Source organism: Corvus cornix, chromosome 4 (assembly GCF_000738735.6).
Source record: "Corvus cornix cornix isolate S_Up_H32 chromosome 4, ASM73873v5, whole genome shotgun sequence".
Lineage (NCBI taxonomy): Eukaryota > Metazoa > Chordata > Aves > Passeriformes > Corvidae > Corvus > Corvus cornix.
This window is the reverse complement of record NC_046334.1, coordinates 46,659,764-46,686,922: the sequence shown is the minus strand read 5'-3', so window position 1 is coordinate 46,686,922 and position 27,159 is coordinate 46,659,764. Positions and strand designations below refer to the sequence as shown.

Here is a 27,159-nt window from a genome sequence, read left to right as displayed (position 1 = left end):
GTAATGGTAACTTTTTAGGTAAATATGAGCTGAAAACCCAAAGACTACAATCTTACATAGATGATCCTTAAGTAATTAAGAGGAATATTAGTACCAAGTAAAAGTTAAAAACAGTACAGAAGAATGAAGATCACCATCTTGTTTAACTGTATCATTCCTGTTCTCTTGCAGAATCTGACAGAGGACGTTGGTCAAGACGATCACCAGACAGGTATTTAACAGGAATGGAGTAAAAATAGATTGGAACAATTTACACACACTTTAATAAAGAAGTCTCTCTAACATAGCTGAAAATGACCTTTTAGAAGGCTAAAGGAGTTTGAGGAAACAAGCATCAGGGTTTCCTAGTTTTTATCAAAATAGATGTTTGTGCCTTTAATTTATCCAGTCTTAAAGGACTTGAACAAGTTTCAGCAGTACTTGTAATTTTACTATTTCTTAGTTTAGAAGACTTAGTGAAAAATTTCTCTCACTCCTGGGACTCAACCCACTGGGCCACAGAATATCCATGTTCTTGTAGTGTTTTGAGTCTTGAAAGAGCATTAGTGAGAACAGAGCAGAAGCAAGACCTCTTCTGGCTGTTGTGGTGCCTGTGACTGAGTTTAAATGCTGTGCTCCAAACAGCCAGCATTTTTCTTGAGTGCTTTTGATGCAGGTTATTTCTGTTTCTTGTGCAGATTTTCAGTCAGTGTCTGAGGACTATCTATTTAATAGCTCATATCTGTGTTTTGTTCAATGAAATGTCATCATTTTTCAAGGCCTTCTTCTCCGGTGCCTGGTACCAGCTTCCTGCCATTCTTGATTTGTCAGCATTTGGGCTTTGTGACTTGATGTTTTGCGCAAGAGTTATCTCCTTTTGCACTTCTTACTTGTGAGCTGGCAGTTTCCTTGATTTTTTTTCTCCCTTCCTTTCTGTATTTTAGGCATGATACCTGAGGAGGGAGGGAAATAACTTACTGTCTTCAAGCCCTGATCACTCACTCAGAGCTGTTCTTTAAAACTGACCATATCTCTCCTACCATCTGACTCAAAGCTTTTTCACTGTCCTGAGGTGATGGCTGTATTTGCTGATGTTACCTTGAGCATTTAGGAAAGTGGAGAGAGCTGTCATCTCCTGGAGATTTCTGGCACACACTTAGAAACCTAGCACACTCTTAGCCTAGAGCAATGAGAAGAGATGCACAGGACTGCATTGCTTGGGATCGGACAGAGCTCGCTTAGGAATTATGCACCCTCCTCTGTACAGCAGCAAGTGACTTTGTTTCATGCTTGAACTCTTACCCCATGCTTGAACAAAAGGCTTCTCTGAAATACTTTCCTTCAGTGTGGTTAGTGATTTGATACTTGAAATTAGCTCATCGTGTAAATGAAAAGCTTCTGCAAAAGAGATTGTTACAGGTAGTTCAAGACAGAGATTTTAATGTCCGTATTTTAGAACTGATGTCCTCTCCCATCTCCTGATGGAGACTTGGAATTTTCTCCTATGTGATCCAGGTGCTCTAAACTAAACAGCTACATAGATTTCATGTATGAAAATGTGTTCTATAGTCTTGGTTTACTCTTGATGACCAAGACCTGTTGTGAAGCATTGAGGTAGTCCCCTTCTGTCACTAATCAGTAAGTGTCGATGTACTTGAGGTATTTGGAATTTGTCTTCTCTTGCCTAGCACTTCCGTCATAAAGTAGGAGAAATTAGCCTTGGCACTCCCATTACCTCTGTTAGAAGGTGCTTGAGCATGTTACTGGCTTTGATGAACAGTTTTATACTGACACCCATGGTAACCTATTGCCTGCATTGTGTTGTTTGAATTAAGCTGTTTCAAAAGTTTAAACATGCCTGTTGAATGAGTTGGGAAACAAAATCTCACTAAAGAGTGTAATCTTTTGCAATAGTTGTAAAAGAACCTTTCAAACCAGAAATAAATAGGAAATTAGAACCAAAAGTAGAGGTTGATAATGCCAGGTTCCCTCCTAATCTCCAGATTTTATTTCCAGTATTTCTTATGCTTCTGCCCTATTTTGTGTCTCCTTGTGGAAAGAGATGAAGCCCAAATGTTTGCATAAGTTCCAGGCATGTTCAGTTGAAATGTGTGCTTGATTTGACTCATATGAGGACAAACACACATGCAAGGAACTATTTTATAGGCCACTGTGAATGTAGTACAGTGAGGTCTTCTATTTCCATTTTGTATGGAACTTGACACTTCTGAAACATCTTACTTGGGGAGACTTATGTAAATCAATAGAGTTATTTTGCAAATTGTTTGATTTCAATGTGCCTAAACTTTTGGAACTTTTGTTTCCCAGTAAGAAGTTGTCAAGACCTATTAATTTTGTTACTCAATTTATAGAACTGCCTAGGTGCTGTGAATTTGAGATTCTGTGTCTAGAATTCATTTGAAAGTCAGATTAAGAACTGTTGCAAAAGGTTTGAGTGTTGCCAAACCCATATAAGGGTTTTTTAATAGTTCTGAGATTATTTTAAATCTTCTAAGTCTTCTGGCCCAGGCCTTATTCTTAAAGATCACTGTTCATTTTCTGACATAATTATCATGGTTGTTGTTACTACATTGTGGACTTTGCTTTTGGGATGACTTAATAAATGCATATCTAAATTTGGTTGAGATTTCTAAAAGCTATTTAAAAAATCTTAGGTTTAGGTTAGTATTTATTATGTGTCTTTTCTAAGTATTTGCCAGATTTCCTTTCTGGAACCAGGCCTTAAAATATCAAAGAAATACAGGGAACTGGCAGTTTCAAAATTCCTTCAGTGATTTGAGCGCTAAGGAGGATCTTGTTTCAAAATTCCAGTCCCCTACAATGATTGGAGTCTCATGTGCTATCATTCAGTATGCATATCTATCTGAAAAATAAGGTAGACTTCAAATGTGTCATGGGCCTTTGTCTTTTCACCTGTTCACAGGTGTAAGAACAGCAAGCATTCAGATTAAACAATTCTTTTTCTTTTAGTATGTATATGCATTAACTTGGAAAACTCACATTTGGAATAATAGTTGTTTTTATGTCATAACTACAAATCTTGCAGCTTGTTAATAGCTTAAAGTCATGATTTGGTAATTAAATTGTGACTTACTTATCAAGACTAAAAAGTCTTTAAAAATATGCTTCCTGTTGTCACTTGGCTTGTTTAAAACAGTGAGGTAATATCTTCAACAAAAACAAGGCTTCATTGCTGTTCTTGAAGCTTTGGAGAGGGAGAAACTGCTTTTGCCTCTGCTGGCTTTTTCTTTTATATTGAAAAAGAAACCCCTCTTGAGTCCAAAGCAATTCTGTAGTGTGGAATTCAAGACAGAGAAGATGATTTTTCCTTTTACAACAGGATTGCAAGTTGTTTAATGTTTTGATGAGTATCTTAGTTTTCTCATCTGAAAATTGATGATTGTTAACTCTGCTTGTGGTGGTCTTGTTGCATTATTAAGTGAGCAGCTCTATCTTCCCAATTACTTCAGCATTCACAGTTCTTAATTATTTTTCCTTTGAAGCATCCTTCTACTGAAGCATCAGAAGAGCAGGATTACTCACACACTTTATCTAGAGAGAAGGTGAAAATTCCATGCCTGTAAATCATTTCTGTAGGGGCACAGCTTGTAGAGTTCTTCTTCATTGACTTTTTTTTCCCTTTTTTTTTTTTAATTCTGGTTTTGTTGCTATTCTAGGACTGTCCCTCCCTTGTGGGTTCTATTTTGTATATTGTTTTAAATTTCCTAGGGTGAATTTTAGCTCTTGAGTTGATACTTCCCTTTGGAAGCTTTGTCTCCTGCAAATGTGGAAGTACTGAATAGGATGTTTGGCAAACAGCATTTAAACTCGGCAGGCTTTTGGCTGGTGGTGGCCTATTCAGCAGCCATTTGGAGGCTCTACCTTGAAAATGCTAGCTTCAAGTGTCCAAAAACCAGTGAGAACTAGGAGGGTTCTGCCAGTCTTGAGTTGAGACCCAGGAGTGAGAAACTTGGAAGATAATCACATCAGCAAAGCTGCACTTGGTAAGTAAAATTCTGTCAAACTTTGCATGTAGTCAGAGGTAGCTGCATGTTTGTTTGCAGATGGTCAGATCTTATGGAAGTGAAATTAGTTGTGCAGTGCTAGACCTAGAAATTACATTTAGAATTAGCAAGCTCTGTGTAGGAAAGGTTAGTACTGCTGCTACTTAGTGAGTTATACTGTAAATTAAGAAATTGCGGGAGTTCAAACAAAAAAAACCCAAACTTATACTTTTTAGCTTTATATGAAAATGAAAGATAGGAACATTCTGCTGCCGTTACAGAAAAATTATAACTGCTCCTCAAATTTAATATACCAATTTTAGTAACAAAAGAAATACTTTGAAATGAAAATTCTTACACTGTGTTTTTTAGTAGTTTAGAGATTATTCAACAGCTAAAGCCTAGTGAAGACTTGGTCCAAACCTCAGTTATTAAGATGTTAAGTCTCTGAAAGCATGTACAATATGTTTGTCCACCTAGTGTTTGTGTGCTGTCAGTGTGTGAGGGCAGTGTGTGTGTGCATTTAATAGCCACCTACCAATTTCTGAGCTGTCTCTTTTCTTCCCTTTTCTATCAGTTTGAGAGCTGCAACTAGATACATTCAAACCAAAAAGGGTACAAGTTTTTCATAGGAGTCATTGGAGAAATTGGGTTGTAGTGAATTCTGTTATCAGTTTAAACCTTTAAAACAAGTTCACCAGTCTTCTTAGAAATATCCTGTCATTTAAGGAGGCAAAGAGTCCAAACAGAAATTCTTGAGTTAAATTCTTTGGTTTGTATGGGGTTGCAGGTCTGACAAAATGATTTCTCTGTTCTATAACTGTTTTGTTTTGCTTTTATTTATTTTATTTTTATCTTTTGCTATGCTTCTCTTTTCACATAGGCCTTGCATATTTCTTTTCACAATCAACTGACCAGTAAACTGCGCAAACTTGGGGGATATAAGGGGGAGGTGTGTTTTTTCTTGCATTTTACCAGCATCCAAAGCCTGTGGCTATCGCAAATGGATTTCTATTCTTTTTAAAGAAAGGCACTTAAAAACAATCCATTTGCTTTCAGAGGAATGAGATAGCTACAGGTTGTACTCAAGTACATACATATTTTCCAAAGGTGTTCCCTATCACGTTTTTCATTTATTAAGTTCAGCATGTGTCTTAAGTCTGTTGGCTCTTTGTAGCCATCTCTTAAGTTCTGCTGTCATCTTAAGTGTTTTTAGTCTGTGTAGGCTTTCAAAAAATACCTGCTAACAGAGTCTTTAGAAATTTGTTCTAAATGATAAAGTATCACAGTTTCAATAACTTAGGAGAACACAGTGTTTCAGTGTCATTAATGTGCAGGCATATTCAGATGGAACAAATAACATTCAGCAGGTCAGGTTCCTTAGTTCGTTTAATTTGTAGTAAAATGCATTGGGTGCACTGTGAGTTTTTTATGGTCTCTGGCTTACCTGTTTCAAATATATCTGCTATTGGTGAGACAAAAATAAATATTATTGTTGTCAATTTCCTTTTATAATGCATTCTGACAGTGCTTCTAGAAGTATGTTCTTCTGACACAGCCATTAAGATTTTTTCATGTGGTAATAGTTTATGGAGTGTAACACTTGCAAGTTTTTTTTATGAGTAGTTAAATGGTAATTTGAATTTACAATGCTCTTAATTCTCTTTCAAAAAAGGTAGTGTATGGCCATACTTTCCTGGGAGAATGCTGGCGAGGGAGCTCTAGGGTTAAAAAAAGAAGAATATGTAGGAAGAATTTTTTTGAGAGTTTTTATTGAACTAGAGAGATTAATTCTCTTCTTGAAAGAAATTAATATAAAAATAAGACCAAAGAAGGCATGCTTAGTGCAAAAGCTTTATTAGTTGAAACCAGATTAATTCATCTTGATATAAAAACTGGTTTGAACATCTTACATATTACTAGAAAAACCTGTACTTTCTTATGTGTAAGAGTTTCCGTGCATGTTTGAAATGACGTGCATGCAGCAAAGCCTGTGAGGCTGTAAGGTTCCTTACATGTGTTTCTCCTATAACAGGAGAGAGCCTTTCAAAGATTCGAAGAATAGGTAAGCAAAAGATTGCTGTCAGTATTTGTTGGGAATTGGGCCTCTGATTTCAGTCTGTTCCCTTGGTGTCAAAAAGTAGTCAACATTTTATTGCTTGCTTCTGTGCTGTGACGTAAGATATAAGATTTTGTGGGCATCTTAATTGAGCATAGCTAAACTTGGATGCTGTTGTAGCAAAGAGAAGGTAGCTTAGGAATGCTGGAGTTCTTAATATTTTCTTGCATATTTCTTGGCATCACTTTGTGTCTGAATTTTTATACCTCACTTCTCTCTTCCTTTTCTTTTAAAATTCTCTGTGTAACACTTAGAGCTTTGATAGCTCTTTGAGCTGCTCTTACACACACCTTTCTCAGGTGTCAATGTGGTCTTCAGCATATGAAAGTAGGACAAAATTTTGCCCAGAGTGTTAGCCTACTGTTTTCATGAGACAGCAAAAGCAGTTTAATGACTTGCTGTGGTCAAAAGGGCTGGTCCTGTGCTCTTTCTTGTGCTAATGTACAGAAAGTTGTTACTCTCTTTTTCTTTGGTTAATTATATACAGGTTTGGTGAGCTGGATTGGCACACTGAAGAGTTACCAGAGACATAGGAGTATGTAGCTGAGAGAAGGGGATGGAAAGACTGCCACCTGATTGGCATCAGTGTCTTGAATTGGCTGTTTCCTACTTGGGGACCCTTATTCTTTGAGAATTATTCAGTCCAAATCATACAGCCAGCCACTTATTTTTTTTTCCCTGGTGGTTGCTGAATGTCTCTTCCTGTCCGTGCAATACAAAAAAAAAAACCTCCCAAAAAACCTGAAAAAGACCCTTTTGCCAGAGAACAAACAAAACCTTTCCTACCTCTTGCTCTCTGTATCACAAAAAGCTTGGGGCTTGAAAAGAAAGGGTTCTGTTTTTTAGAGGTAGGTGCTCACTCACATCTGTGTTGCAAAAAGCAATGATCAACTCTTAGAAGTTCTGATTTGAATAAATGACTAAAAATAAGGATGACTTTTTGAGGACTTTAATACTTCTTCAGGATAGTTTCAGTTCTTGACTGCTGTTAGACTGAAGTAATACTAGTGCTACTTTACATTTTACTGTAACTTTTGACCTTAATGGAAATCTGGTCATAGAATACCATGTAAAAGTGAGATGGATTTTGCTATTGAAAGGAGACCATTTATTTTATAATTTTTAAATCCACTAACTTTCTTCCCTTCCCTTCCCATTGTAATATGCCTATTAGTGGACACAGTTTAACTGGTCTGCAACAGTTTCATTTCTTTGTGCTGGTGTTTTTAATTCCCTCTGTAGGAAGTCTCCGGTCTTGCAGTTCATCAGACTGCTTTAGTAAAGTGATGCCTCCAAGGAAAAAGAGGAGACCTGCAGCAGGAGATGATTTATCTGCTAAGAAAAGTAGACATGATGGGTATGTCATCTTACCATGAGCTAAGACTGATGGAATATCTGAAGTTGAATAGCTGATATATCATGTGTTTAAATACTAATGGAAATTATATTGAAATTTGCTTGGTTTCTCAATGTGGAACCATAGCTGATGATTGAACTGTGGGATATTGATAAGTATATGTAGGTTCAGTTTGCATCTCACCTTTCTCTAGTTGTACAAGAAGCATGCAGGGAACTTCTCCTTGCTCTAGTTGCCAGCTGTCAAAATACATACTTGTTTGTTCAAAAACAACTTTTAGGAGATGCAATAGTATTTTTCCATATACATGCATAAGATCTGGATTGGGCATTACCAATCTCCAGCCTGTAAGAAAAGTGAATGTAATTATAGTCCACTCAGATCTTACTTGAAATCCTGCTGGTCTCTCCCTGTTGTGATTTGATACTGATCATGTAAGGGGAAATTGTCCAGGTAAGGTGATAGCCAGTGGTTCAGTGGTTATTGAGGCGCTTCTCACTGGACAACAGAAGCCAACTAGGTTATAACATGAACAGTGTATTCTTTGGCATAGGTATTGGATAGCTGAGACCTCTGCAAATGTTGGATTTCCAGTATGTGTAGTATGTTGAGTGAGTCATTCAGAAACCATTGAATGTGCTCCCTGTGTGCAGGAATCACTATTTATGTGGACTAAATTCAGAACTTGTGGGAGTATAGAACTGTACAATCCTGCATGATAGATGTAGGACTGTTCTGATGTTGAAAAGTGGCTTATACAACTAGAAAGTTTGCTTGCCACTGCATCAGTCAGTGGAATTTGAGCTCTATTACATTCATGTATTACTGGTGTCTCAGAAAACACACACTTCCATAGCAAGTACCTTCTGGAAGGTTAAAAGAGGCATTTTTCTCCTAACTGTCAGCCTGAAATCAGGCTGGGTACTCTCCTTTTTATACTCTAGCATGAGTAAGAAAAATACTGGTAGCCAAATTAAGCGTCTGGTCATGCCCCCATAACTCCATTGTGTTTAATGGGGTTGCACAACTGTAACTGCACTGGAATTTATTAAATGATCTGTTGATGCAGAAGAAAGATTTCAACTCTCTTTCATTGCTTTGTAACACTAACTAGAACGAAAAAGCAGTTCATGTTCTTAATGTTTTGTGTTGCTTTTCAGAAATAATGAAATATAAAAGCTAAATAGTTGATAGAGGACATTACAGCTTATTCAAAGATAGCCATACAATATGGAAGCAGTATGAGGACAGAACGTTTCTAGAATATAGAGAGGTTCACAAAACTGAACTCTTATCTACCTTAGCCAAGACACTGATGATAGAAAAAAGCAACCCCCTAAAAAGTAAGCTTGTCTGTAAGAGATACTGATTTGTGTAATGACATAAGAAAATTATAAAGACATGATTTTTTTTCTCTATCAATACTACATATTTAATAGTTTTTAAGAGCTTGTTGAAAATGTAATTTGAAGGATTTTTTTTGTATCTGCCTCTCAGTTTGTAACTAATGCATTTAGTCTTCATTCTACTGCCATTTAAGTCTTTATTAAAAGGAAGACCTCAGCCTGCTTTTAGAATTGGAGGAGAAACCAGATCTGCTAGTCATGAACCATGGGGTAATATCCTCTGATGTGGTTCCAGTTTTTATCTGACTTCATTCTTCTAAAGGTTTTTGAGCTTTCTCTGCTTCCCAGAGTGTTTCTTTTGTTTTGGTCTTCAAGAAAACAGTTTTTTATTTCAGCATGACTGACAATATGAAATTATTTGCTGGACATTCAGCTTGGTCTTGAAGCTCTGTTTTCTTCCAAGGAAGGATTTTTACTCCTGTAACCTTCTGTGATCAGGTTAGTGAAAAAGCAGTCTCCTACTTCCATGCTTGTTTTGTCAGGTGGAGTTCATACCTGTCAAGTTTGGGTTTTGGATCAGACATCTCAGTTAGTCGAGCAGGAATCGGTCTGAAATCTGGAAGCTCTACAGCAGTGTCCTGTAGCATACCTAGTTATTTGCAAAGCCAGTTCTGCTTACACTCTGTGCAGAGAATGCTATATACAGTAAAAATAGTATGGATGGTGGAATGCCAGTTCATAGAATAAGGGGCTCCTAGGCCCAGTTCTCAGCTTCTGTTTTAGAGACAGACTTCCTAGAAGCTGCGTTCTAGTAACTCAGGATAAGCCTTCAAGGGACATTAGTCTGTGTGGATTCTGTATGAAGTGAAGAAGGGCAGTCAGTGCCTGAAAAACTACACTGTGTCCTCTCCAGAAAAGACTGTATTTCCTAACAGAAGTGATTTGTCACCTCAAATACTTAATGGAATGACATAAATTTTTGTATGTTTCTCAGTTACAGTGGCATACTTATAGGGTCAACATTAACAAATTCAGTAATTGCAAGTCTCCTGTTTGTTCTCAGTGTGAAAATATTGGGCGGTAGTCCAAAGATTTTCAAAGGATGTCATCATCAGGGGTGTTACCACAGCTGAGACTGAATGTTGATTTCTCCTGGTGTGTCCATTAAAAAAAGAGTATCGTTTTTTTAAATCTGTACATGGATTGTTTTGTTGGGTGATATTTTCAGTCTTCACTATTTTTGATTCACTCCTATAATGTCTTCAAATCTGATAGTAATATTTTTAGATATGCATTCTTTCACGAAGTTTCTTTCAGCAGGTCTCTATGCTGAAAGAGAAGGTAGTTTCTAAAGATTCTTAAAGTCATAAACTTAAACACATCTTATACCCTTACTTCCAGGCTGTTAGGAATACAGCCTCATCTCAGAAGCATTAGTGGAATGCACAGGCAATTGAGGAAAAACATTTATAGGAACAAATCTAGTTGTTGTGAAATTATTTGGAAATGCCAGTCTAGTGCATAGACTGATTATGGAAGATTCCAAACATCTTCATTTGTATTCCACCCTGACATAATAAGAGCTTGAATTCTCTTAAATAATGTTCATAGCATCACCTTGAACCATGCATGACTGCAATGTTTCAGTGGGAGGGAATTTTTATACCAGGTGATGTATAATAAAAAGAAATCAAGTGTTTTATAGATCACAGTAAGATTTATCTTGCCTTAAAGAATAGCTGTTGGAAGTAAACAGTTTAGCATGTGCTAACCTGAACATAATGACTTGAAGACTTAGTTTGTATTTTTATCTCAATATCACAGTCTTGACTTTATTGTACTTAAAACTGTCACAGTATAGAGTATTCTCAAATTGGAGTTAAAATTACGTTTTCTGTACATGGCACTTCCATCACTGTGTTAAGCATCTTCAGAAAGGTAAAGCAAGATTCATGTAAAGATACTTGCTAGGTAAAAAGATACTCCTCACTATGTAATTTTCTAATGCTATTTATCTGTTACACAATATCTAGCCAAATATTGTTATTTTTCCTTAGGGAAAAATGAGCAGTGTATATGAATGTCTTAATTTTTTTACAGTCTCATTTAAAAAATAATTCTACTCCTTATTCTGGAATCACACTGAGGACAAAAGTCTTGCAGTCATGCATATTGCCACCTTAGGAGGATGAAAACTAGGAATATTTATCTACTTCCCTGAAATTTATGTTTTCAAACAATTAGATAAATGTTTTCTATCAGTTTACCTTTATGTGTGTAGGAACCACAAAAGGGCCTACTAACATGAAAAACAGATTTTCTTTATTGAATTTTAAATTCCATGCTCTGTAGTGGAAAAATGTAATTTTTGAAAACATGGTGTCATTAACATGGGGTGTACTAACTTCCAAAGTTTTCAAAACCTTCGGTGTTGAGAATTGGTTTGGTTTTTGTTCTGTTGTTGTTTACTCGCTGTTTTGGTCCTGCCCCATGCAGACCGCCTGTGTTCCCAGCTGTTATAAAAGTGTAGATCTTTTTCCTTGAAGTAGGGATTTTCAGGTACACACAAGTGTAGTTTTTCCTTTTTCTGTAGCTTTTCAGTGCACTTCTCTTAAACTGGACATGTGACTATCAGCATGTGTGTTGTTACACATACTGCCCATTAAATAAGCCTGATAAAGTTCCAAACATTTAACAGATTAGATTTGATTGTAAGTCTTGAAACAGGGAGAGATAAGGCATATTCATTCATAAAACTTAACAGTCAAGTAAGTTGGTCCTGAGGGTTGCTTTAAACAGTTTTTGTCACCTCTTGCAAGTTGCAAAACATCTCTTCTCCCACCCTTCTGTTTCTACTACAGTTTTAATGAAATTATTGCTAGAATCATATTTGTGAGTGAATAGATAAGGCTTTATTAAAATACTTTCATTGTGCTGCATTGATGAAAATTCTCAGCCAAAATTTTAAATTAATTAGTATTAATGGAAGTAGTATGGGGCATCTTCTTCAATCATAAGTTTGCATGTTTTGAAATATAAATAATCTGGAAGCAATTAGTTACTCAGTTCAGCTACTTGAACAAAAATCCAAAAACTCAAACAAAATCCAGTAAAGATTTTGATTAAATTCTGGTTGCTTAGAAACAAAGCTTCTGTTGGTGAGTTTCTTGATGTCTTCATTCAGTTAGCATTGGCCATCTGAAATAACCAGGCTGTTGATCTTCATGAGAGGTTAACTTTTGACTTACCGTATTAAATGTAGCTTTTTTCCCCTTCCTTTTTTCTTTTCTTTTTTTTCCTCCTCAATGAATTATTACCAGATTCTACCATGGAGAGAGTATTTTGTGTGACCTAGACTCCATGTTTTCACTGATCATGGTTTGAGTATTCTGGAACTACACAGCCCAGAGTTGCTGCAGTGGGAGGGGCTGTGGGTGGAGATTTAACCAACTCCAGTACAGGTGAAACATGGTCAGAGCAGTGGATAACCCAGCTTTGAAGACTGCAGTGGGTTGAAGGGAATTGCCCTTACCTTGTTCTTTTTGCTGTGAGCAACCATCAGCTCTTACAATGACTTGCCTAGTCACCCCATAAAAGCTGTATGGAATTTTCATGCTTTTGCTTTCCCACCAAATCGGTTAGGAAGGGAAGAAAATCTGGAAAATACGTGGATGACCATATGTTCAAAGAAGGATGAAATACCTTAGACACTCAGTTTAAATTTTTTTTTTTGTTTGTGTTGGCCTATAACACTTTCAGTTATAAACTACATTGTCTTACCTTTATTGCTGGTATATTACAATTCCCTATATTTCAAATATAAGTTTAAACATGGATGTTATGAGTCAGCTCTTACGTCATGATGGACGTGCAAGCATCTCTGAGAAAATTATTTCATTTTGATGTGGTTAAGTAACTGATACCACTTTTACAAAATTCAGGCAGGTTATCTCATGTTGCTTTTGCCCTGCCCTGTCCTACATTCTTTCCTCGTGCTAGTTGACAGAATGGCTATTAGAGATAATAAAAGAGAAAAACCTAAATGCTCCTTACAGAGCTACTTGTTACAAATAGCTTGTATATAGCTGTCACTGTCTTGACGCAGTGTCATGCTAAACTAACAAAAAATACTATTTTTCAAGTGAAGATTTTTCTGAGTTATTGTACCTACATGTGTGTTTCATCTGAGAGGCAAATACATACTTATGCCTATAGATAATACTTTTTTTTTTCTTGCTGTTCCTGATGGGTATCATGACATGGTTCAGAAATGGAAGGGTAATTCTAAAAACAAAGGTTCTGAATTTGGTATTTCTGGTAGTGACAGGTATAGCAGACACTGGGGAAAAATTGTGCATGCACCTTTCTAACTGATGATGGAGAAAATGCCCTTTAGCAATCCTGTTTCAGTGTCAGCATTCTTTGACAGTGGTACAAATTCTGGTACCAAAAGTACCAGGTCTGTTCATTTGCCCTTCCTTTATGGAAGGCATCTTTTTGAATTTTTTACTTTTCCCCTGACCCCTGCACCTTGTCCCCTCACCCTTTTTTTTTTTTTTTTTTTTTGGCAATGTGTTCTTTCACATCTGGTGTATGACTGACACTGCAGTTTCCTCTTACAGACCATCAATACAGAAGTGAATTACCAAGCAGAACTTGGTTGGCATAATGGTTGTCCATCTGTTTGAAGGTACTGGTGCTGGTCATCTTGAGGAAGCTGTGAGCCCTTGAGGACCTGCTGTTTGAAACTCAGATCTGTTCAGTAGATGTTTGATACTCACAAAGTATTCAGATATCTACCCTGTGCACTCTGGCAGTTTGTATTTTTCTGCATAGCAAGAGATGCTGTCATTAGAACAAAGACAAGGCACATCATCTTGCAGTATGTCCTGAGAAATACCAAGGAGGTGAGGAATATTGCAAGATACAAAATAGATGCCACATGTGTCTGGCAGTTTTTGGTTTTTTCCTCTGCATATATGGTTCTTGAGAGAATCAAATCCATATTAATGATAGTTCAGTGGATGTAGTCCTTGAAAATGCCTTTACTTTGTGCCGCCAGATTGAACCAAGTTGTCCTAGGCTGAGTAATCTCAGAGGCTTGTCTCTGCTTTACTTGCTTGCATCTCCCCACTCATCTTGCTTCACTAAGCACTTCAGATATTAGGAGTCTCTTGCTAGTAGAAATAGTTGGCTTGGCTAGACTGGGGTAAGAAACTCATTGAATGTTTGGAGTAAGCAGGGAGAGAAAAGGGTTCGTCTTTATGCATGAGATCCCTAATTCTGAGTTGGTATTGATGTTACTCATTTTTACCGTACTTTTTTTCAAGTGATCTTGTCTTGCAGAATATGTAATCTACTATTAGTTCCTTTAGGCTGAGGCATCCAAGATATCTGAGACTCATCAGCTGTTTTTGTGGCATGGTTTTATAGTTCTGGCCATGCATAGTCTGTTTTCATTATAAATGTGATAATGTCACCCACACTGTTAATGCATGTCTGACTAATTAGCTTGTAGCATAGAGGGGGATAGCTCAAGATTATATCCCTTTTGACTTTATCTTCTGAACTTGTGAACTGGCACAAACTAGAATATCTGTAATCAGTTCTGGTTTCTCAAGAATTGAACTGCAGTGGTCAGGTATTGAGCTTTTTGAACAATCATAAGTTTCAGGAGAGAGCATTTTCCCTGGAGTTACTTGGCCATATGTTGGGCACATGGATTGAGTAATTACTGTTGTTACTTCCTGCAGTTCCAAACTGTGACCTTAGCCTTAAACACAACAAGTGACTTTCAATCTCATATCAGTTGTCTGGAAACCTGCTATGTGCAGATGCAGAGTGTATAAAAAGGGCTGGTTTTTTCTGTTCTTGCTCACCATTCCTATTACACATAATTCTGGCACTGATGTCTTGTTTCAGGCTGCAGTATTTAGCTCTGCCGTTTGTAGATGCAGGAAACCTTATTTTCTGAAGTACCTGGATGACTTAAAGCTGTGTCAAGTCGGTTTCTTGAGGATTCCTTCTTAAATCCACTGTTTGCACACTGACAGCTTAATGTATTGATGAGTTATATGAATAAGTAGGGCAAGGCAATTGGTTATCATTCCTTTGTAAGAAAAAGCATTGAGTCTTGTGATAAGTATCTTCCTTTGTGAACCTCATTAGCTTTGCCATGTCCTCGATCTCAGCAATACTCTTACAGACTTCTTGAATAAGGAGAATAAAATAAAGATGTTGACTAGCTCCTGCTACAGTTTCCAACTTGGTATTCTGCTTGGTGTTTGTCACGTTTGTGACAAAATGGGGATACTGAATAACTAAGACTTTTGCCAAAGTGGCAGAATGCCTCCTTTCTTTGTCTTGATTGCTCTGAATTCAGAATAGCCTAAAAATTATTGGATAGGTCTTTCATAATCACAGTTCATTCTGCAAGTATGAAAATGTTATCAGACGTATTAAAAAAAAAAAATTACTCTAACTCAGACTTATACCTTCTGGATTAGCTCCTTACTTACTGAGCGATGCTGTCAGCCTTTTCCTTTGCAACTTCAGTAAAGCTTATGCAAAATAGGTAATTCAAATAGGAAAAGAGTATTTTCAAAATGGGAAAAAAACCCCAAATCTGAAATTGTGGGTGTATGAATATATGTTTGGAACATGTATGGCTGACATTTCTGTGCAGTGTTCCAGTTTGTTGCAGATCAGTGTGTTTCAGTACAGAGTCAGTTTTTCTTAAGAAATTTCTTAAGAGCCTCATTTGTATTTATCTTCCAATTAGCAATTTATCATTTTGCTCTGACTAGTATTACTTTTCTAAAGGTTAGCTGCTTTAAAGGAACTATCACAGTAAACATGAAATATTTCTTTGAATTCCTGTCAGAATGATCCGTGTGCCATTAACTTCTAGCTACAGTTCTCACAGCTGATAGCTGAGCTAGGTGGAGGATAGTGGGATCAGTGTACTCTAAGTTTATAAATATAGGTGTCTTTTACATGTCGTTCTAGAAGGACAAAACAGTGATGAAATCAACTCCAAATTAATTTCATTATTCAAATTGTTTCAAAATTCTCCTTGAACCAGTTAGCTGCTTCATTGTCCTTCCCCAGCTGGATTTGACATTGTGAGAGGAAGCTCTGCATGCTTGGAACACTTACAGAGCTGTTCTTGGCTACCTCCTCTAGATTAAACCATTTATTTGTTGCTCTTTTCAGCCTTTATGAGCCCAAGCTACTGAAGAGTGGTGGAAATGGATCACAGAATGCATATGCAGCAGTGGATAACTACTTGGACTGCTGAGTCTCTTTCCTCTAGCAGGCACAAATGATACTGTCCCTGTTTCAGAAGTTCTAACTGGGGTGGAGTAACCCTTCAATTTCTGTCTATGTTTTCTGTGCTTTAGGTGTTTCAGATACTAAATTTTTTTCCTTAGTGTAGTTAAAGTTCCTTACACTTCTTGTCAAAGGAGAAGAGCACTTCGCTTTTGCTGGTAGTCTCTGGGGAAAGGGGCCAGCTTCTCAGATGATTCTTTACTCCATGATAAATGACGTTCCTTGAGGACTTTTAACCTTTTTTCTGTGGTTCTTCCGTGTTACCAACTTACTGGCTTTAGAATAATATAAGTGTAGATCATGTCTATTTTGGCCTTTGTGCCTTTTGTAGCATTTTTTGAGGCAGCAAAATGAGTATTTGCAGTTCTCTTTAGTTAATAATTCAAAGTGCACAAAGTATGTGTGCACTTAGAGGTAGCACCTGTGTTGACTGTGCCATGGAATTGCTCTGGCCTTAGACCTACAGCCAGATTGCAGCCCATCAGTTGACTGTGGTAACTGGTGGTGTAAGGCAGGGCTGTACTGTGAACTTACACAGAACAGTTTGGGGTTGAATTTGAACTCATCTGTACTTGTTTTAGGGGAAGGTGGTTTACATGGGTAATGATTATAAATCAATGGAAGTATGACAGTGAGCAAAGTATTTAGCTTCAATGATTCTTAAGCAAGTGTTCCAAATGACTGGATATGAGGACAGAATGTTGGGTAAACTGGAAGGAATAATGTTTCTGCTGAGAGTGGCTGTTGACTTTAAAAAAAATTGATGAAATAATTACTTGTTTCTCTTTCTTTTTTCTAAGTATGTATAGAAAATACGATTCAACTAGAATAAAAGCAGAGGAAGAAGTCTTTTCAAGTAAGAGATGCTTGGAATGGTTCTATGAATATGCAGGTAAGTGTGAGATGCAAATTTCCTACCTATAACAATTTAATTTATATTGTAATATGAAAATTGCATTGGCTGAGCTTTTGAAAGACTGGATATAAAGGATTTCTTGTAAAAGTCTTAGAGAAACTTTCCTAATATTCTGTGTAGCATGAGGTTGAAGAGTTCAAGGTTCAATTTTGTCTTTGTCTATATCCTATAAAAAGAATACAGAAGGTGTGTAACTTGAAATACGTGCTTTACTATTCTAATCTACAGTTAAAGCTGTGCTTCTGTTGAAAATGCTGTTACCTTTCTGTCATCTGCCATGACAGCGCTGAACAGTACAGAACTAGCCTCAGGAGAAATGGTGTGTCTTTAATTAAAAACACCCAAAGGGTGAGGGAGGTAGTAATGTTAGTTTTGTTCCTGCTGTGAATCTGGTGCTTAGGGTTTCAAGCAAAGAAGTGAATGGATTCAAATATCCCATACTAGTTTTATCAGATAGTTTTCCATCACAAGGTATAGGGAAGGTAGTCTGTATTACTTATTCTTGTCCTTGTTTGTGAGAACTTTCTTCAGACATTACTTCTAGGAATGTTAATTACGGTCTGTGGTCACAAAAGATGCTCCTTTATTAGTGAAGTGGTTGTTGTATTTGTTTTCCTGCATGTGCTTTTCTGAAAGTATGGGTAAAAATGATCCCATAACTGTAAAGACTAAAAAGAAATTAAATAGATGTTTAATGTCATCTTGTAGTTTTCTGGTGCTGTCTTGGTTAACATGTCTCACAGCTTCTTTTGTTTTGTCTACTTCTTAAACATAATCAAGACTGACTTAATTTGATGTAATAAACCATTTTTTTCTCCGAATAAAATTACATAAATGAAATTAAATACTTTGAGATCTCACTTGTCTGTGGCAGTCTGTGAGAGGAGATTCAGACAAATTCAAGGCAAATCTAACCTGTTAGGTTCTCTGCTGTTTTGACCAGCTTGATTTATTTTTTTTACTCTAGCAACAGGCATGACTCATTTTTGTCAAGACTTTCATGGAAAGAAAGGATGAAAGGAAGGCTGTTTGTGAAAGAACTTTGGTGTTTCCACTGGATGCACACACCAAGATAAAACACAGAAAAGTGGAGAGTACGATTCTGTTTACAGTATTGAGTAACATTCTAAAAACGGAATTTTCAAGGAATAATCTCTTGTTCTTGCTTCATAAGTCTTTATGTATGGGGACGTTGACACTGCATTTCTTTTTTTTTTATCCCTCCCTTGGTGTGTTTTTGCATTACAGAACAAATCTTTTTAAAGGCTGTTGTGTACACTTGGAGAACTGAGAGGCTGTGATGAGAAGATGGGAAAAGATAATTAAACCTTGTTATTTCTAGAATAGATCACCTAATAATAAAATACAGATTGATCTTCCCTTTATAAACCCTGTTTTTCTTGCACATGTGATCTTTATATTGGAGGAAAGTAGGAATTTCAGCCTGTATTTTTTTTTCAAATGAACCCTTTTAAACATGAGTAAAATAATTCTAATAAAATAGTTCAAATACTTAAAATGTATTTAAAAACAGAATTGCACAGTACAATTCTTAATGCCTGTATAATTTTTCAGAAGTATTATAGAAGTTAGAAAAATCTTGATTTAATGTTTTATTAGTAGTGCATTTTAATAGCTCTTATATTTTGAATCTTTCTTTCCTTTTAAGTAGGCAAAGAAATAATTAATTCGTTATTTCCTTCCTGTTGCAGTTACTATTATTCAGATGACATGTGGCCATGGTGTAGCAATATGAATAAGCAGGATAACATTATATAAAGATAGTATATGAGACAATGAGGAATGAGATTCTGGAAATGATAATGTCTTGTATCCTGTACATCATGTTTTTATGTGATTTGATCTTATGATAACAGTAGAGATTCAGGCCAAGAAATGAGTTTCACTAGACATCGTCCACTCATTTAAGCATGGTAATATTATGTGGGTGTTCTGTTAGTCTTAAGTCATTTCTTAAAAATCTTATTACTTTACACTTCCAAGATTATCTCAGTAAATGAGTAGAAAAATTGGCAGGGATGAAAAGTTGTTCTACAGTTTCTCTGTTTTCAAAGGTGAGATAAAGATTTAAGTGTATCCAAGTCTGATAGTAAGTATGGAAATAGTTATTTCATGTCAAAACAAGCTAACTGTATGAAAGTTAGGTTGTACTGTGTGATTGCACTTCTTTTGTGCTGTAAAGGACAGGCTATTTTAATTTTTAGAGATTAGTAAAGTGCATTCTGTTTGCAGGCACAGATGACATTGTAGGGCCAGAAGGTATGGAGAAATTTTGTGAAGACATTGGAGTTGAACCGGAAAATGTAAGTTCAGAATCCATTTAAAAAATGCCTCATCTGCTATGGTGTACATGAGCCAGTCTTACAGCTCTTGCTTTTCCACCAAGAGTTTAAAAATTCTTGAGAGTTTAAAAAAATTCAAGAAATATAAACCAGGGAGGTTTTGAAACACATTTGGGGACAACTTGCCATTATTTTAACCCCCAGACTGTCAGCCTCTAAAACCTCAATTTGTCTTTGCTGCCACCCCTTCTCTTTCACTTTAACACCAACCTTCAATCTCCCCAGAAAAAGAGAGATCTTAAAAAAAAAAAAAAAAAAAAAAAAAAAAAAAGCTGATGGTTGTCTGAACAATGAGACAACATTCAAGATTTAATGTAGCAACTAACAAACAAGTAGTGTTTCCTTTAGGTTTCCTAGGACAGAAAGGTATTTCAAATGTTGTGGGCAGTAGTGGCACTACGATTATACGATTTCAAAAAACAAATAAGGAATATAAATATATTACAGATACATATTCTATAGGGGGGTGTGTGTATATATATATATGAAAAAAATTTTAAAAATAATTCTGCCTTTTACAGGATTTTTCCTAGTGCCTAATCATTGTTCTTTAAATGCATTTGGAAATAGTGTCTTTTCTAGAATTCATGGAGCATATAAGTAAATGAGAATTGTGGCTTTGAAAGATGTACTGGAAAAATAAGATGTAATTTGCTAATTTCAGAGTTTATGAAAGTAATAAATGTTGTGATTTATGCAGATATTTGGATATATAACCAGGTATTCTGATTTCACATTAAAAGCTGTACAGAGCTGCACTAACGTTAGATAATGGCTGAATTGCAAGTTTAAATAACTTCATTATTGAATTACTTTTTTTCTCCTAGTTGGCAGGGTCAGTTATCCTGCAAGTTTTTCTTTCATGTATTTGTCAAAAGTGTTTTCTTAAGTTGATGAGTAAGATAATAATAATCTTACGGTATTGCTTTATCTAAATTCCTTATTGCTTTGGTCTTCTGTGTGAGGGGTGAAAGACTGTTTCCTTTTGACCAAAACGGAAGTATTTATGTATCAGCCTGTCTTTGAATGTGTGTTAATGTTACTTGTTCTAGCTTTACTTAACATCTCCTTGGATTGTGGGATCGTTATTAGCTTTCAAATAACTGAATTTTGTGGATTGCAGCTGATGGTTCATTGAGATGAAGGTTTAACAAATGTCAGATATAACTTGTCAAACTGCTACTGAAATTTTGTAGTTACTTTGGGAAACCTTTTCTGTAGCTTCTGCACCGACTTCCTCATTGTATTGCTCATGAGATGACTGTGCAAACCCCCTTGAAGTCCCTACTGATAGCTTGGGTGGATGTTTGCTCTATATATTTGTACTGTTACCTTCTCTTCGTTTGGATTGTGTACAGGTTTGTCACTTACAGGGTTTTTTTAACTTCTAAAATAGTGTAGCAAAGTTCTGAACTTCCCACTTATACAAGTAAAAGCATTTGTAGCCTACTATACAGTGGTTATTGGAAACCATGGATCTTTTTGTTAACTCTTCCATCTCCATTTTTTTTCTCTTTGAAACAGGTAGTTATGCTTGTGCTAGCATGGAAGTTGGATGCACAAAACATGGGCTACTTTACGTTACAAGAATGGTTGAAAGGAATGACATCGCTACAGTAAGTGCCTTGAAAATTCTCTTAACTTTGTTATAGTAAACACAGCTTTTCAGAAAAAACACACTTCAGTGTTTTGACTCATAACACCTAAAGCAGAGAGCTCTACCATGGAGTAGAAGTCATAAGTTTTTGACCTGATTGATGATGATATGGTCACTTAGAGACAACTTGAAACCTGAAGTTGCACATGTAAATAGAGTTGGATTGAAATGTCTGCAGTCTCGATAAAAGAGAAGTGTCATGAGGCTTGACATTCTCTGTGTCCCCAAGGACATCTATCTTTGTTGCTGGATGGCACAAATCTTTCAGATACTGGTATGTTGTTAGACTGGTTTAAAATGCTGAATAATACAAAGCCTTTCTGTAACTCTCCACTATTCTTTCTAAGAGTTGCTGTCTCCAGTTAAGAGCTTGTTTTTATGGCAGGATTAACATAAGTATAGATGAATAACCATGTTTCATAGAGAGTTGGAGAAAGAAAGAACTGTTTTGACTTACCTTTCAGAAGAAAATTACTAAAACTGTGTAGGAAGTTCTGTAGTTTCAGCAAGACTTTAGAAGTATTTTTCACTGCTTCGATTTCACTGCAAGCTGGTTGTTGTTTGCCATGCATGGACAAGCTCTTAGTTCAATCTGTTGGAGAGTGCATTTTTTATGAAGCCAGCCAGTCCCAGTGTAAGGCTTTGCTACTTTATCCAAGTTTGTTTCACACCGTGGGTTTAGTAAGACATTTTATGCAGACAGACTCAAAAACATGCCTCTGTACAGAGTGATGTGTTTTGAACAGGTTAATGGGGATACATGTTAGAGATTCTTTCCTAGAACATCAGACATTTCTATAAGAATGCAGACTAAACCCACTTGGTGCTTGTTTTATAGGTGCGATACTACAGAAAAATTGAGAAACTCTCTGGATTACTTGAGATCTTTATTAAATGAGCCTACCAATTTTAAACTTATTTATAGATATGCCTTTGACTTTGCACGGGTAAGTACTGTGCATTTGAAATTAAAAACTTTACTGTCATAAGTAATAATTGAAAGACTGTGTACTTCTAAGTTTGTTTCTCTTAAGGTGCCACTCAAGATTGCTTCTAACAAATGGAATCATTTGTGTTCTAAAACAGTATATGCAAGATGCCAAAACCAGAAAAGTATATTGGATGTGTAATGTTTAGTGGTTTAGTGACATGTTTTGTTATGTCTGTGCCTCAAGCCATTTTATGACTTCAGGGAAATCATTTAAGCCCCATTCTGTTGTATATTGGAACTTGACCACTGAATTCCCCTGACTTTATAATTACTGTGATTTTTCTTACTCTGAATTTTGTGAGCATAAACATATTTAAAACGGGAAGACACTTCACACATTTCAGTAGCTGGTAAAAATGGGTAACATGGTAAAAGCTGGATATGATATAAATACTGATTCAGAAGATTGTTGGAATGGCTTTAATGATGTTTTCAGTATTTATTAAAAAAGACCCTGATACCAGTCTTCCTGCTATAAAACATGCTTTGATGAAATTTTTCCTGTAATGGAACCCATAATATACATAAGACTATTCCTACTAGGACAGAGTAATAGAACTTTATTTTCTGAAATAACGTTTTGAAATAGAATTTGGACATCCGTTTTTCTAATGTGATGGAATGTACAGAAGATTTAACATAAAAAGGTAAAACTGAACCTCATATTTCAGTGCAAGAGAACTAAAAATACTAAGAAAATCTGCAGCAAAAAAAAAGTAGCATGAGAGAAATAAGAAGAAATTGAACTGATAGCAGTTCTAATAGTCTCTCATTTGCAACTCAGATTTTTGGCACCTCAGTGCTTTCTGCATCTCAGCATTCAAATTTATGGTAGTTCACTTTTAAACAAGGAAACTTGGAGCTGAGTATAAAAAAAATGCGTGGGATTAGTTAGTAGTATGAGAGGGGAAAAAAAAGCCGTATCAGCCTCTTAATTCCTCCTTTGCTGTATGAAGATTTGTTCTGCCAGTTTTGCTCAATGTAAAATGCAAAGGCATTGCCCGAGAAGTTCAAGATACTGATGAAATATTTGGAATAGAGAGCAAACCTGCACCAGCTGATGGCCTGTCAAAAGTAAGTGCAGAAACTTAAGAGGTAGATAGTGTGTGAGTTCTTTTCAAGAGGTACCAAACTGATGTGACAAACGGTCTTGGAAAAGAACTTAAACTTTGAGACACAGGCACTGTGACTTTATTTGCAACAAAAAACCCCTGCATATTATGGAACTTCAAGTCAAAGGCATATAAACTGGGGAATTACCAAAACAATATTAGGCTAATATGGTTATTGAACTTTTGATACTACAAACTTGGGGAAAGTCTATAGGAGAATGGCATCCAGAAAAGAACGCTGACAAAGGCGGATATATTTATAGATGCCAGATTAAACTGGGCATAGTTTTTTTCAGGGTCACGGAAGTGATTAATAGAAAAAAGGTGATGGTTTCCAATTTGAGAGATTGCATAATTTCTGTCCTGAGGATAATTCTTTCAAGGAAGTGCTCCATGGCAACAAAGCACTTGTCTAAACTTCCCAAGTTTTAAGAGAAATTTTTTTAAGAGTGTCTGTTGATTTGGCATTTAAAGTTAGTTTGTGAATAAAAATGTATCATCAAGGTTTCATGTGGCATGCATGATTTAAATCGGCATAGATTTGAGGAAATAATTTAAAATACCATATGTTGATATTAAGCATAAATACATTCCTCAATCCATGTTTGCCCTCGTCATTGCCAACTTTGAGAACATACATGCATTACATGGCTTAAATAGATCTTTAATCTGTAATATTATGGGGGGAAATCTCAGGAAGGCTGTCTATCATCAGTGTAGAACAAATACTCAGATTTAACAGTTTATTAACATATTCCTTCAACTGTATCCAAGGAATAGAAGTGTCTGGAATGTATGCTAAGAGTGCAATTGGATCATCTGTCATGGCAGATGTGCCATTAGGCAGTTGGAGGTGGGTAGAAAGGGCTTATCTGAACAATTTGTTCTGATCAGTAGTCAGAGAAAAAATGTAGGGATGTAAATATATAAGGCATGAAAAACCAGTGTGGCCAAAGTGAAGGCAATAGAGCCTGATTTCATTAATACTTGAGTGTATGGGAAGAATTCAGAGAATAAGCAGTATGTAAAATAAAATGTATTCTGACAGCAGTATGATTTCTGCTTAAAGGTGTTTGTGACATAAGGGTAGATGGACTTTGGAAAGAGAATTAGTTTTTAGAACTTTCTGATGTTGGAAATAAACAAAGGATTTATATCATACTAGTACAAAAATGCCTTTGCAGGTTTCTTTTTCATCTTTATTACTAATTGAAAAGCTTTGTTCATCCTGGAATTTACTTTATTTCTCTAAATCCCTCTTGGATTTACTGCCTAGAATGCAAAACAGTTTCTCATGTTTTCAGAGTTGCTGGTCTCCCCACTTTACTTTCAAAACACATCTGCATTAAATTCTGTCCACACAATTTTAGAATTGAGGAGTGTTTAGCATGAAATGAACATAACCTTGTGACTAGGGCATTCAGTTGTTGATTGAGAACTGGGATCTTGCTCAGTCACATCCATCCTGTGTGGTAGAAGACAATTCAGTTATGATTTGAGCTTAATTTGTTTTTTGGTTTTTTTTTTAATAAAGATGCGTATTCTGTAATATATAGAACTGCATTTGTACAGGTGAAACACAGGACTCAATTCCCTTTGTCGTGGGCAGCTAGCTGTCTTGCAGTGATCTGTTAGACACTCCCTGTATCCAGAATATCCCTATAATGGGGTATGTCCTGTTGGAGAACAAACTGTCCATGAGTCAGCAGTGTGCTCTTGTGGCCAGGAAGGCCAATGGTATCCTGGGGTGCATTAGGAAGGGCATTGCCAGGAGGTTGAGAGAAGTGATCTTGCCCCTCTACTCAGCCCTGGTGAGGCCACATCTGTAGTGCTGTGTCCAGTTCTGGGCTCCTCAGGACAAGAGGGGCATGGAGCTTCTGGAGCAGGTCTGGTGGAGGGCACTGAGGATGGTTAAAGGATAAGAGCTTACCACTGTGTATTGGTATCTGCAGGGAGGGTGTCAGGGAATGAGTCCAGGCTCTTCTCAGGGGTGCCAAGCAATAGGACAAGAAGCAATAGGCAGAAACTGAGGATGTTCCACCTGAATATGAGGAAGAGCTTCTTTACTGTGCAGGTGACTGAGCACTGGAACAGATTGTCCAGAGAGGCTGTGGAGTCTCCCTCACTGGAGATAGTCCAGTGCAATCCTGTGCCATGTGCTAGGATGACCCTGCTTGAGCAGGGGGTTTGGACCTGATGACCCACTGTGGTCCCTTCCACTTACCCATTCCATGATTCTGTGATACCCTGTATTTTCTTAATGTAGACTGCCGTCTGCAGTCATGAATATGTACAGAGAACAAGGTATACATTGGCTAATAAGGAAATTCATTTTTACTGATTTCACTGACTTGTGAATTTGTAGCTCAGTGCTATAACCGAGGCATAAAAATGTGGGGGTTTACATCTCACTTCTCAGCAAAATTAGTTTAATTTTGTGACAACAAATGTAGATGGATAAACTGCTTAACAAAATGGAATCATACACATACATGCTACTTGGAGATGCGCAGAAGTTATGTTACTAAATATATTCATTTTGCCACTGATACACATATGCTGGACACAGGTGCTACTGCTTTTACTTAGCAGAAACAAAAAAATCAACCCTGAAGCCTTAATATACTGCTGCTACATTGAACTAAAACTGGACAGTCCAGAGAGGTGTCTTGATGTGCTAGTGTATTATATTCTTTCTGCTCATTTGATAATTTAATCTGAATTTCATGTAATCAGTTAGAATAACAGAGCAAAGATTCTCCTTGGCTCACTCTCGCAGAGTTGAGGAGCTGTCAAGTAGCCCTGAGTGTCTGTTGACAGTCCACGTAGTTGTAATGATATGGCAGGAAATAGGTACAGCACTGCTATTCTGAGAGGTGTGGCTGTGCAGAGGATATGTGCAAACATGGCTGGGGATCTGATGGCCATTTCTTACTCGGGAGGTGTGAAGTCAGAAATGACCTTATGCCTCATCTGCCTTGATGGTGATTTTTTTTGGGAACATCTGTGGAAAGTAACATGTCCGTATAACAAACCATTACCTGTAAGGAAGGAAATTTTACTGGCAAGTTGTGTATTATTAAAAAACACTGTTATATACTGCTATATATTATTTATTCGTTAATTTATTTTGTGCATGGGTGAGCTGTGAGGGAAGTGAAAAATCCTGAATTCATGCTCTGTTTTCCTTTTTGACCTTTTCATGCAGGAAAAGGACCAGCGCAGCCTAGATATCAATACTGCCAAGTGTATGTTGGGCCTTCTTTTAGGAAAAGCATGGTCCCTTTTTCCAGTATTTCATCAGTTTCTAGAGGTATGGAATTGGAAACAGAATGATGGGGCTTTTTTAATCTGTCTTCTCTGATACTTTTCACTAGAGGTAGAATGAACGGCTAAGAATGCTGTGTCCTGATTTAGGATATTGTAACCACCAAAGCAGCACGTGCAACAGGTTATCTTTCCTTTCTTCCTTTTTCCCAAATTCCTATGCTGTTAGGGTTTGTGTAATGCAGAACAAAGTATAGAATGTTATTTATTTGCTTTTGGACTTTATTTTATTGCTTTATGTTTGCCCTCTAAAAGATGCCTTAATCAGAAGCATGATTCAACACTGGTTTAAATACTCGCTGGTTTAATCCTTTTTTGTTTTAGATGACATACAGATTAAAATAATAATGCATCACAAAGTTTAAATTTTCTGTAAGAAAATCTGAGTTTGAGACAGTTGAAAATACATTTTAGTAACTTCTGTTTCTTTCCTCAAGCAGCAGTCAAAATACAAAGTCATCAATAAGGACCAATGGTGTAATGTTCTTGAATTCAGCAGAACAATTAACCTTGACCTCAGTAACTATGATGAAGATGGAGCCTGTAAGTACTACCATATGTTGATGTTGTAAAATAATTTATTTCTCTGAGCTTAATCATTCAGCGTGCTTCTACAAAATTTTGTAAAATACAGT

General features: G+C 36.5%; 1 protein-coding gene across 8 annotated transcripts in view; it reads left to right on the top strand.

The window, feature by feature from the left end:
- DCUN1D4 (defective in cullin neddylation 1 domain containing 4) overlaps positions 1-27,159 on the top strand; it is a 42,022-nt gene that overhangs the window by 10,498 nt on the left and 4,365 nt on the right. For 3 of the 8 annotated variants that reach the window (XM_039550827.1, XM_039550829.1, XM_019287023.3), the window contains exons 3-10: positions 172-211; positions 7,366-7,480; positions 16,959-17,050; positions 19,328-19,398; positions 20,962-21,053; positions 21,933-22,041; positions 26,406-26,510; positions 26,965-27,067. In XM_039550827.1, coding sequence (XP_039406761.1) covers positions 172-211; positions 7,366-7,480; positions 16,959-17,050; positions 19,328-19,398; positions 20,962-21,053; positions 21,933-22,041; positions 26,406-26,510; positions 26,965-27,067 — 727 coding nt within the window. Of the gene's footprint in view, positions 1-171; positions 212-6,039; positions 6,070-7,365; positions 7,481-9,303; positions 9,325-16,958; positions 17,051-19,327; positions 19,399-20,961; positions 21,054-21,932; positions 22,042-26,405; positions 26,511-26,964; positions 27,068-27,159 lie in introns of those variants that run through there. The other 5 variants (XM_039550826.1, XM_019287027.3, XM_019287024.3 and 2 more) reach the window with 4 other exon arrangements.